The sequence below is a fragment of the Heterodontus francisci genome, chromosome 29, assembly GCF_036365525.1.
Source record: "Heterodontus francisci isolate sHetFra1 chromosome 29, sHetFra1.hap1, whole genome shotgun sequence".
In the NCBI taxonomy this organism is placed as follows: Eukaryota; Metazoa; Chordata; class Chondrichthyes; order Heterodontiformes; family Heterodontidae; genus Heterodontus; species Heterodontus francisci.
Genome location: NC_090399.1, coordinates 21,549,550 through 21,562,876, shown reverse-complemented (window position 1 = coordinate 21,562,876; position 13,327 = coordinate 21,549,550). Strand labels below are relative to the sequence as shown.

Genomic DNA, 13,327 nt, shown 5'->3' with positions numbered 1-13,327 from the left:
GATTGGGCTCAAAGCATCAGGAACCCGGTCTTAAATCGAAGAGAGGGTGGGCCAACTAGGAGGCCGCTTCCGGAAGATCGTGCCAGAACGCACATTGCAGACCCGTGAAGGGTCAGGATCCAGAAATGGGTCTCTCTCCACAGATGCTGCCAGACCTGCTGAGTATTTCCAGTATTTTCTGTTTTTATTATAGATTCGATGCTAACCCATGAACCAGGTTCAAGGAACCTCTTACCACCCGATCCAAGGGAAACCCCATACCTGCCGCATGGGAACCCTTATCATCAGGTCCAAGGGAAACACCTCCCTAACCGGGGCCCACAGTGGACTCCTGCCACCATCAGAGCCACCTAGATCAAGGCAGACCTGTCATCAATGTCCAGTCTCTTTGTAAACTCAATTGGTGGTACACAGGAGTTGTACTGCTTGCAGTGTCGCACAGTGAATTGAGACTTCCCACTCTCAAGGGTGTTTCCACCACACGATCCATTTGGAGTGTCTCAGGGGTGACTCCAGAATCGTACCAGCTCTTTTGTGTCACTACAAAGTGGAAATCACCTCACAACAATACAAAAATGTCGCATAATCACAGAAAGTTTATGGCACAGAAAGAGGCCACTTGGCCAATCGTGTCTGCGCTGGTCAGAAGATACAAAAACAGCCACCAGGGATATGGGGAGCGGGCAGGAAAGTGGAATTGAAGCCCAAGATCAGGCATGATGTGTGAAGGGGCAGATGCTGATGGTTAACCTCCATTAATCTACATATATAGAACTGAATTGGTGACAACCATTTCTTCCAAATACCCCAATGGCAATGGTTTCTTTCCCACTGGATAGATTCAGTTGATTTAAGAGAGTGAGTAAACTATACCGTACCCTACAGCACAAAGGTGATGCTGGTTCGGCCCCCTTTTCTCCCCATCTCTTTACACAAAGCACATGCTTATGTTAAAAATTCAAAATTAGTCAAGATTAACCTAAAGAGGTTACGAAAACTTTATACTTAAGTGTAAATTTGACATATTGACAGATACCTTGGCTCGATTCTCTCTTCAAGCAGCACAGAAGCAATAATACAATTAGAGATACTGAAGAAAGCATCAGCCCTGCGATAGATGCAACAACAATTACAATCTGCTTCGATGGAAGGCCTGCAAATTAAAAAAAAGTTCAATCAACAGAATATTTAACAGGGCACCAGAGAAAATGATATGAAAACTGTCAATTGTCACAACAACCCAGTTGTTCCACTATCGTCCATCAGGGAAGGGAATCTGCCACCCCTACATGAAGCTTCAAATCTATCCACACATAAGAATATAAGAAATAAGAGCAGGAGTAGGCCATTCAGCCCTTCGAGCCTGCCTTCCATTTAATGAGATCATGGATGATCTTCTACTTCCACACCAGTTTCCTGCACTATCCTCGTAACCCTTGATGTTTTTATTATGTAGAAATCTATCAATCTCAGTCTTGACCAGACTCAATGACTGAGCCTCCACACCCCTCCGAGACAGAGAATTCCAAAGATTCACCACCCTCTGAGTGAAGAAATTGCTCCTCATCTCAGTCCTAAGTGACCTGCCCCTTATTCTGAGACTGTGTCCCCTGGTTCTAGACTCCCCAGCCAGAGGAAACATCCTTCCTGCATCTACCCTGTCGAATCCTGTAAAAATGTTGTATGTTTGAATGAGATCACCTCTCATTCTTCTAAAGTCCAGAGAATAAAGGCCCCTGTCTATTTTATTTTTCCTCATAGGACAATCTCTCCATCCCAGGAATTAGTCTGCTGAACCTTTGTTGCACTCCCTCTATGGCAAGTATATCATTCCTTAGATAAGGAGATTAAAACTGCACACAATACTCCAGGTGTGGCCTCACCAAGGCTCTATAGAATTACAGCAAGACTTCTTTACTCCTGTACTTGAATCCTCTTGCATACCATTTGCCTTCCTAATTTCTTGCTGTACCTGCACATTAGCTTTCAATGATTTATGAACAAGACACCCAAGTCCCTTTGAAGTTGAACACTTCCTATCCTCTCAGCATTTAAGAAATACTCTGTCACCTGCACAAATTAAAAAATTTAATCAATTCACGTGAGCATGAGAAGGACTCAGTGAATTTATCTGAAAAAAACCAAGAACTTTTATTGCGCCTTTCACAACCACAGGATATCTCAAAGTGCTTTACAGTCAATGAAGTATTTCTGAAGTGTAGTCACTGCTGTAATGTAGGAAATACAGCAGCCAATGTTCACACCACCAGGCCACACAACCAGCAATGTGACAATAAACAGATAATCTGTCTTTCGTGATGTGGGTTGAGTGATAGGTAACGGCAAGGATACAGGGGAGAATTCCTCTGTTTTTCTTTGAAGTAGTGTCACACCCACCTCGAGAGGACAGGTTGGGCCACCGTTTAATATCTCATCGGAAAGATGGCACCTCCAACAGTGCAGCATTCCCTCAGTACTGCATTGGACTACCTGTCTGGATTATGGGCTGAAGTCACTGGAGTGTAACTTGGACGCACAACCTTCTGACTCAGAGAGGAGAATGCTACCACTGGTGGAGCAGGTGGTGTTTGGTGAGGTGAGTGAATGGGATGCTCGAATTTCCGAATGCTCCTTCCACCGTTTGTACTTGGTCGCTGCCTGGGCATGTGGACATTGTTCGAACTGGCTGGCACCTTCGCGGAAACAAGTTCTCCATTTTGGGTGGTGTTGGGAGAGAGATTCCCAGGAATCAGTGGAGAGGTCACATTTTCTCACGGAGGCGTTAAGGACATCCTTGTAACGTTTCCAAAGTACACACCAATTAAAACACATAACAGAAACATATTCATAAATAAGGACTCCTGTGGGGTGGCGGCAGAGTGGGCAGCCGATCAAGATGGATTTGTCCATGATGGGAAACTGCGGAAAGAAAGGCTCATTTCCCAGACTGGGTTTTCCAAGGGCCAGACTGGAGCACACCCTGATTAAAATTAGCCCTGTCTACTTACAAGGGGGTGATACTATAAAGGTGGAATGGAAAAGGTGAAAACTAATAAAAACTGCCTCTCGTGGTTTTAAAGATGACATCAGACATTATTGTCCAAAGGAAAAAGTGTCTATTAGTTGACTGAGCAAAGGTGGTTCTTTGTTCAAAGCTGAACCTGAGCATGGGAGTAGATCCCCCTGCACCGCTACCTGGGAATATTTAATCGTTTGTGTGCAGTGCGTACAGGAAAATCAGGCAGGGAGGGTAGAGGAACACACGTCTCTAACAGAGCCCGCCTGACTCTACACCTTTAAATAAAAGGAGAGAACGTCGGGAAATTGCACAAGCCTAGCCTTGTCGTTACAGGGGAGTAGGGAGGTAAAAATCGGTCTCAAGAAGGAGCATGAAATGGGCCAGGGCTAATTGTCCACATGTTTTACACTACACCCCAAATTCTTTTCCATTTAAGTGGATGGGAATTACCATCGAGCAAGTTGTAAAACAGGAGGCTAATTCATTATCGCCTGATTCACGATACATCCCAACAGCAATTTCACCATTAATTTTAATCCAATATGTGCTCCTTGGATTGGGCAAATCTCCCCTGACATTTCTTTAATGTTTTAATTTAACTCATGTTCCATCGTGGAGAGAATTACTCTGCGATGAGAACATCATTAAGCATTCACACCCATCCTGCCACCACCATTCCTCCAAGTACTGATATCTATTCTTCCTGCCCATTCTCTCCCCTCTAGAGATTGAGTCCTTGTTGGGATCAGTTCTGAGGAGACAGGCTACTGCCCGAGTTGCTGTTCATCATGCGTGATCCTGGGTGGTAGATACTGGTAGGCTATTTGACCAATGTCTGTTCTCTCGTTAACCAGTCTCAGCCACAGCAGGGGTCAAGGTGCGATCCTTGGCCTCATTGACCTTTCTCTCCATTACCTCGAGGCAATCAGGTGTTATGAACGCTGAAATTTGTAGTATGGCTATGTTTTAAAAATTGTGAGTTTTAATGCAGTCTGACTTTCCTTCAATTATAAAGATCAGGAGTGGGGATGTTCGCTGATGATTGCACAATGTTCAGCACCATTCGTGACTCCTCAGATACTGAAGCAGTCCGTGTAGAAATGCAGCACGTCCCAGAAAATATCCAGGCCTAGTCTGCTAAGTGGCAAGGAACATTTGCGCCACACAAGTGCCAGGCAATGGCCATCTCCAACAAGAGAGAGTCTAACCATCTCCCCTTGACATTCAATGGCATTAGAATCGCTGACTTTCCTCACTATCAACATCCTGGGGGGGGTTATCATTGACCAGAAACTAAACTGGAGTAGCCATATAAATACTGTGGCTACAAGAGCAGATCAGAGGCTAGGCATGCGGTAGCAAGTAACTCACCTCCTGATTCCCCAAAGCCTGTCCACCATCTACAAGGCACAAGTCAGGAGTGTGATGGAATACTCTCCACTTGCCTGGATGGGTGCAGCTCCAACAACACTCAAGAAGCTTGACACCATTCAGAACAAAGCACCCCATTCACAAACATTCACTCCCTCCACCAACGCACAGTGGCAGCTGTGTGTATCATCTACAAGGCTCCTTAGAGAGCACCTACCAAATCCGCGACCTCTACCACCTAGAAGGACAAGGGCAGCAGATGCATGGGAACACCACCACCTGCAAGTTCCCCTCCAAGACGCACACCACCCTGATTTGGAACTATATTGCAGTTCCTTCACTGTCACTGGGTCCAAATCCTGGAACTCCCTTCCTAACAGCACTGTTGGTGTACCTACCCCACATGGACTGCAGCAGTTCAAGAAGGCAGCTCACCACCACCTTCTCAAAGGCAATTAGGGATGGGCAATAAATGCTGGCCTGGCCAGCGATGCCCACATCCAAATGAATGAATTTTTTAAAAAATGGACATTTGGAGGAAACATGTGATCTCACATAAAATCGACCCAGAGACAAGCCAGGGGTTTTGGTTACCCTGAGAACAAGGAACCCAGATTAGCGACTCTTTGGAAAGCAAGATGCAGGTTGGTAACACCAAAAGGAGAATGGGTTTCGCTCTCCCAGACTCTCGGATTGTAAACAGGGAGCCAGGGGCTCTAAAATGCAGATTTGAATTGCAATTTTTAACACCTGAAACAAAGGAAGGCCCAGGTGATTTTCCTAGGGTCAGCCCTATGGTCTCAGAATTGTCAAAGGCGAACCATTATTGAGTTTTTAATCTGGAAAAATTTGAAAGGCTTTCCTGGGTCTGGAGGCTGAAAGGAAGAAATAAAGACCAACAGAACTGCACAGCCAGACAGAGAGAGACAGACAGAGACACAGACACACACACACAGGCCAGAAGGCCATTTCTGAGGGAACAGCTGCTCTCAGATCACCGATACACTAAAAGGCTGCTTAGATTTGCACCCAGTTCAAAGGCTTAAGGTTTGCGGAGGAGAAAAGACCAACAGGGTCACATGAGATTGCTTTATTAACAGAGGTCCAGTTGAATGTCCTTGGAAAAAGTGAGCAAAGAGGGAATTGGCTTTGAGAAGGACTGGGAGATCCAACCCATTGCAGCTGGGACAAGTTTAGGACTTGTAACTGCAAGGATCCCTTTTCACTGAGAATACTGAGTAACATATCAATGTGGTGTGAGGTTCTCGTGTTACTAAGTTAATGGGCAATACCATTCTCTGTAATTTAACATATTAGCTACCTATTAAGTATTGTTTAGTTAATGTTGGTTTTTAAATTAGTTGTTCCAGTAAAAGTCTTTAAAATATGAAATCTTGTTGTGCGATTCTTTAATTGGTCACTGGGAAGTTCATATCTCTTGTTTTAAAGTTAGCGGTCTCTCCACTGAGGTTGTAATACAAGTTTCCCATTCCCAATCATTGTTGAGGGAGCTCCACTGCCTGTGTATTGATGTCAGGTTGCAGTGATTACAATGCCATCCATCTCCAAATATCCTACTAACACTCACTGTTGAGGCTCCTTTATTTAGAAGCCACATGGACCAGGTAACTGAAGGCCCAGGGAACTGTACCTCATCATGAGTCAGTATTCTCAGGAGAGGAGGGGCCACTTGAAATAGGAAATGAGGATCAGTAGGTGAGAGCATCTCTGAACATGACAACATTCATTAGACTGCACTGCCTAATGATTTAGACATTATTACCTTGTAAAATCAATCGTCTCTCCCTTAGAAGATACAGTGATCTCTGCCTCAACTACACCTTGTGACAAAGCATTTCAACAACTTTTTGAGTAAAGGAATTTCTCCCAATCTAAATCTTCATTGTGTCATGAAGACCTGCCAAAAATGAGGCATTAATTTCGTCACATGAACATTAATTTTCAACTGTTGCTGGAGTGAAGAGATGACTTGTTTAAAGAGATCAGCAGTGGATGGAAAGTATTTGCATACTAAGAGACAGTGCTTGGAGAGACAATGGGAACTGCTCACTGATTCAATTAACAGAGATTGGTCTGGGCAATGGTCATCCACATCTTGTCAGTGTCAGAGACAGAACTACACTCCACCCCCCACTCCCCCCAACGAGAGCTTTGAAATCCACAAACTGCAGGAGTGGTTGTTCCCAAATAAGGAGTTAGTCACATGACTAACCTGCTGGCCATCTTGGAGTTTTGAATTGTGCTCACAGGACAATTTGAAGACAGAGACTGCAGATTCCAACTGAACTCGGAACAACAGCCTCTCTCCTGTTTGGCTCTCTCTCTCCCACCAACTTCCAGATCCACTGAAGTCATTTAAACCTCAAGAGAGAAAAGACTCCTACATTGAAACAGGCTTTAAAGTGTGCACGGCCCCAATGAAATGGCAAGACTTACCAGCAACCAAAGACTCTACATCGACCTCAAAGGACCGTGAATAGAAATCCAGCTATTGCCTCAAACTTTTCCCCTTTATTCTTTCTACTTTTTCTATCTCTATTTATGTGTGTTTATCACGTATACATACTAGTGTGGTTGTGTCGCATATTCATAGTTGTTAACCGGATTAGATTTTAAGATTAATGTTTAGTTTAGAGATACAGCACTGAAACAGGCCCTTCGGCCCACCAAGTCTGTGCCGACCATCAACCACCCACTTATACTAATCCTACACTAATTCCATATTCCTACCACATTCCCACCTGTCCCTATATTTCTCTACCACCTACCTATACCAGGGGCAATTTATAACAGCCAATTAACCTATCACCTGCAAGTCCTTGGCATGTGGGAGGAAACCGGAGCATCCGGAGGAAGCCCACACAGACACAGGGAGAACTTGCAAACTCCAAACAGGCAGTCCCCAGAATTGAACCCGGGTCGCTGGAGCTGTGAGGCTGCGGTGCTAACCACTGCGCCACTGTGCCGCCCTTTCTTGTTTAAATCGAAGAAAACCTGTCTGATTGATTTTGTTGCCTTACAATTGGAAAGTAGTGAACAAGGACTCACTGAGGGGAAGTTAAAAACACGGAGTTTTTAAAATTAAACCTGTTACAGTTAAACTAGGCAAAGGCTGAGAGGGAACCTCGAGACTATTATCTCACCTAGTCGTAACAACTTAGTGATTATTTAAAATTGACAATCCCTTCTCACTGACTCCCCAGCCAGAGGAAATTGTCTTCACTTCTCCACTCTATCAAATCTCTTTATAATTTATTTTAATGTTTGTATTAATTCTGATCTTAGCCATCTCGGCTGCAGTGCTGATTTGCCCAGGCTGCTTTAGTAAGTCCACCAATAACAGAAGGATATTCGCAAACTTTACCTTTAAATTGTCATCCATAAATAAGCTTACCATAAATAATTAATGTGTAATCTGCCTGTGTAGAGCCGATGGGATTTGTTGCGATGCAGGTATACGTCCCACAGTCGCCTTTCGTAGCACTTGGGATAATGAGGCTTCTGTTGCCATTTATTAGCTGGTGATGCTGGGAGATTTCGCCTCCATCTTTCTGCCACTGATACTCATGAGGGTTTCCAAAAACATCACAGGTCAGCTGGACAGTGGAATAGAGGGAGCTGGAGTTGCTTAATATCGAAGGTTTTGACAGCTTATCTGAAGGGGAAAAATATTGATTAAAGATCGGTGATATGAAAATCTTCACTTGCCATGAAATCTCACTGGGCAAATGTGTGCAAAAGAAAAGATCTGCATTTATGTAGCACCTTACACATCCTCGGCACATCACAAAGTGTTTCACAGCCATTTTGAAAATGTAGTTGTTATGTGATGAACATGGCAGTGAAATTGTCCACAGTTTCATCACTAATAGGAATGTAATGAATGGCCAGTTAATGTGGTTTTAAGGGAGTTGGATGTGGAACAGGATAAAAGTAGAGTTTTCTGCTCTTTGAAAAGTGTAAAGGGATCTTCAGTCTCCACTTGAACCACTGGAGTGGGCAACTGAGGCCTTACTTTAAACAGTCATCCAAGAAAAGTGACACCTTTGACCAGACAGCACTCCTTCATTAATGTGCTGCAATGTTATTACATGAGGTGTTCAGGTCTTTGGGTTTATCTGTTTGCGTGAAATTCTTTCACTCACTCATTTAACAACTAAGTTAACCCTTTCTATTTCAATGGGTTAAGCTGTTCATTAAAATAACAGATAAATAGGTCAGTACAAAATCAATGTATTGTCAGTGATATCAGACTGACATATTAATATGATTGTTAGGGAGAAATTATTTCCATGGGTTGGGGAGTCCAGGACTTCAGGACATAACCAAAGGATTATAGCCAGATCTTTCAAGAGTGAAGTTAGGAACACTTCGACACACAAAGGATGGTAGGAATCTGAAACTCGCTTACACAAATGGTGGTTGATGCTACATTAATTGTTCATTTTAAATCTGGGATTGTTATTTTCTAACCAAGACAGGAGGAGTGCATTTACAGTGCAATGTAACTACAAGGGTGAAGTGGACTTGCTTGGCCTGGATACTGAAGTTATACAGTTCAAATCTGGAATCAGAGTCGAACCTGACACTGGAGTAAAGGAGGAAGTCTCTCTCCACTTTGTTTGGAGTTAGTTTAGTTTGGAACTAGACACTCTGGACACTCTGCTGCCAGATTTTCCTCTTCAGTTTTCCAGGTACAGGCTGGGACAGTCATTTGGGAAATTCCACAGCTGCTACCCATGGTTTTTCAACCACTAAAACCCAGCAGGATGGGGGTCATGTATTTTACCATAATACAAATCATTGCTACTTAAACCAGTGAGGCAAACATACCCATTATCCGTAGCTGAACAGTTCGAACAGGTTTATCTTGTAGATTCATGAAAAGTATATAAAGACCCGTGTCTTCAGAAGTTAAATGATGAAGGACAAATGATCCATTAGCTGGGTCGAAGTCAAGGCGCCCAATGTACTTTTTTATTAATGAAGGTTTTGGAGCCCCTGCATGAAACTGCAGCACTGCCATTCTGGTTCCATTCTCTATATTTCCATTGGACACTTTCCATCGGAAAACTTCGACCTGGTCCTTCTGATCTTCATCCACTCCAGGAAAGAACACAGAGCTCCCTGGAGTACGGTAAACTGGTGTTTCTACACGACCTACAAAAAATAGAAACAAAGATTATCACAGCCTCTGTGCAGTGTAGAGTGAGTGTTCAGTGTTGATCCATGTGCTGAGAGTGGATCTTGCTGATATGAATCATCAATTTGCTGCCAAATATACGGCTGATGAATGTACAGAGACAAACCCTAAGGGCATGTGTTATGGCATTGACAGGAGTGTAATGTCCACCAGTGCACACACATTTCCACTGTGAAATTGCCTCAGTTGCCCAGGGTGCATCTTCCCGGGTGCTGAATCACTGGGTGGGGCCTCACAAGCAGGGGGAGGTGATGGGATTATCCCAGGAGCAGAGCCCATGACTTCCCATCAATTACTGCCAGTGGACAGAAAATCACAGGCAGTCTACTTGTGGTTTTCTGATAAGCTGCTTGCAGCATGGGAGACCCAAGTAATAGAGCAGGACCTGGGAAAATTCAACCACAAAACTTTATTTCATGTTAAAGTTTGATTCTTTCTCAGAGTTTATTTACACTAAGTTTAACATAGGAACAAGTGACCTCAGCTTTGAAGAAAAGAAAAAGGAATGATTTGCATTTATATAGCATCTTTTATGACCTCAGGACTTCCCAAAGTGCTTCACAGCCAATGAAGTATTTTTGAAGTGTAGGCACTATTATTATGTAGGAAATACAGCAGCCGATTTGCACATAGCAAGCTCCCACAAAAAAGTGATGTTGGTTGAGGGATAAATATTAGCCAGGACTTCAGAGAAATTTCCCCCGCTCTTTGGGAAATTGCGGTCATGAGATCTTTTATGTCCACCCGAGAGGACAGACAGGGCCTCGGTTTAACATCTCATCTGAAAGACAAGGTTGTGTAAGAAACAAAAAAAACTTGCATTTGCACATTGCCTTTCTTTATGAAACTGTACCTGGGAAGCTGATCAAATATGACTTTCTCTCTTTCTCTCAGGACAGGGATTGTGATATACTTGAACATATTAGCATTGAAAGGGAGGAGGTAGTAGCTGTTTTAGTGGGCATAAAAGTGGATAAATCCCCAGGCCCAGATGAGATGTATCCCAGGCTTTATGCGAGGCAAGGGAGGTGACAGCAGGGGCTCTGACACAAATTTTCAAATCCTCTCTGGCCACAGGAGAGGTACCAGAGGACTGGAGGACAGCGAGTGTGGTACCATTATTCAAGAAGGGTAGCAGGGATAAACCAGATAATTACAGGCCAGTGAGTCTAACATCAGTGGTTGGGAAACTATTGGAAAAAATTCTGAGGGATGGGATTAATCTCCACTTGGAGAGGCAGGCATTAATTAGGGATAGTCAGCATGGATTTGTCAGGGGGAGATCATGTCTAACTTGATTGAATTTTTCGAGGCGGTGACTAGATGTGTAGATGAGGGTAAAGCAGTTTATGTAGTCTACATGGACTTCAGTAAGACTTTTGATAAGGTTCCACATGGGAGATTGATTACAGGCCAGTGAGTCTAACATCAGTGGTTGGAAAACGATTGGAAAAAATTCTGAGGGACAAGATTGATCTCCATTGGAGAGGCAGGGATTAATTAGGCTTTGTCAGGGGGAGATCATGTCTAACTAACTTGATTGAATTTTGAGCTGGTGACCAGATGTGTAAATGAGGGTAAAGCAATTGATGTAGTCTATCTACATGGACTTCAGTAAGGCTTTTGATAAGGTCCCACATGGGAGATTGGTCAAGAAAGTAACAGCCCATGGGATCCAGGGCAATTTGGAAAATTGGATCCAAAATTGGCTTAATGGCAGGAGGCAGAGGGTGATGGTCGAGGGTTGTTTTTGCGAGTGGAAGCCTGTGACCAGTGGTGTTCCACAGGGATCAGTGTTGGGACCCTTGCTGTTTGTAGTGTACATTAATGATTTAGATGTGAATACAGGAGGTACGATAAGTAAGTTCGCAGTTGACACGAAAATTGGTGGTGTCATAAATAGTGAGGAGGAAAGCCTTAGGTTACAGGACAATATAGATGGGCTGGTAAGATGGGTGGATTCAAGATGCCAATCGCCAAGATTTCTTTGAGAAAACCTCCCAACTCTTGATGTTCGCCACTTAGAAGGACAAGGGCAGCAGATGCAGGGGAACACAACCATCTGAAAGTCACACACCATCCTGACTTAAAACTATATTGGTGTTCTTTCACTATCACTATCAAAATCCTGAAACTCCCTTTCTAACAGTACTGTGGGTGTAACTACCCCACATGGACTGCAGTGGTTCAAGAAGGCAGCTCACCACCACCTTCAAGGGCAACAAGTGACGGGCAATAAATGCTGGCTTTTCCAGTGACACACACATCCCATGAATTCATTTGTAAAATGTGTTTTAATTCAGTATTTCTCTAAGCACCTCCTCAGTACAAGGAGAAATATTTGGGAGAATGAAACTGTGGATATCTAAATAACTCCTGAAGCTAAAAACATTTTCTTTTACGCCAGGAACCACTACTTACCTGTGGTACATTGCATGAAGTAACTCAGTGCAAGGGACAGTTGAAGCAAACAGCACATTCTGTCTGGGGGAAATATCAGTCGAGAGAGAAGAATCCTCGTGAATCAATAGCTGGCAGATTCAGTCGCTGTGTGTAAAATTAGAAGTTAAAGAGTATTAGAGACTAAGAAGAGTTAATAAAAGGCTTGCATTTAATGACTTTCACAACCTCGGGATGTCCCAAAGCATTTTACAGCCAACAAAGTCTAATGATGGCCATGAAACCATTGTCGATTGTGGTAAAAACCCATCTGGTTCACTAATGTCCTTTAGGGAAGGAAATCTGCTGTTCTTACCTGGTCTGGCCTACATTTGACTCCAGACCCACAGCAATGTGGTTAACTGTTATATGCCCTCTGAAATGGCCTGGCAAACCACTCAGTTGTACCTAAACGCTACAAAGTCAGTAAAAAGGAATGAAACCGGATGGACCACCTGGCATCGACCTCGGCACCGGAAATGACAACGGCAAACCCCGCCCTGTCGACCCTGCAAAGTCCTCCTTACCAACATCTGGGGGCTTGTGCCAAAGTTGAGAGAGCTGTCCCACAGACTAGTCAAGCAACAGCCTGACATAGTCATACTCACGGAATCATACCTAACAGACAATGTCCCAGAAACTGCCATCACCATCCCCGGGTACGTCCTGTCCCACTGGCAGGACAGACGCAGCAGAGGTGGCGGGACAGTGGTATACAGGAGGGAGGGAATTGCCCTGGGAGTCCTCAACATCGACTCCGGAACCCATGAACCTCATGGCATCAGTTCAAACATGGGCAAGGTAATCTCCTACTGATTACCACCTACCGCCTTCCCTCAGCTGATGACTCAGTACTCCTCCATTTTGAACACCACTTGGAGGAAGCACTGAGGGTGGCAAGGGCACAAAATGGACTCTGGATGGGGGACCATCACCAAGAGTGGCTCGGGAGCACCACTACTGACTGAGCCCTAAAGGACATAGCTGCTAGACTGGGTCTGTGGCAGGTGGTGCGGGAACCAACACGAGGGAGAAACATACTTGACCTCTTCCTCAATCTGCCTGCTGCAGACGCATCTGTCCATGAGAGTATTGGTAGGAGTGACCACCGCACAGTCCTTGTAGAGACGAAGTCCCGCCTTCACATTGAGGATACCGTCCATCGTGTTGTGTGGCACTATCACTGTGCTAAATGGGATAGATTTTGAACAGATCTAGCAAAGAAAAACTGGGCATCCATGAGGCGCTGTGGGCCATCAGCAGCAGCAGAATTG

The 13,327-nt window shown here is 44.2% G+C and overlaps 1 protein-coding gene across 1 annotated transcript in view; it reads right to left on the bottom strand.

Moving 5' to 3' along the window:
* Positions 1-13,327, bottom strand: part of LOC137345973 (uncharacterized) — a 44,727-nt gene that overhangs the window by 17,032 nt on the left and 14,368 nt on the right. The window contains exons 3-6 of the mRNA XM_068009236.1: positions 12,036-12,161; positions 9,245-9,571; positions 7,806-8,066; positions 1,037-1,153 (exon numbers count right to left, since the gene is read on the bottom strand). Of these exons, the coding sequence (XP_067865337.1) occupies positions 1,037-1,153; positions 7,806-8,066; positions 9,245-9,571; positions 12,036-12,093 (763 nt within the window). The 5' untranslated portion in view covers positions 12,094-12,161. The remainder of the gene's footprint in view (positions 1-1,036; positions 1,154-7,805; positions 8,067-9,244; positions 9,572-12,035; positions 12,162-13,327) is intronic.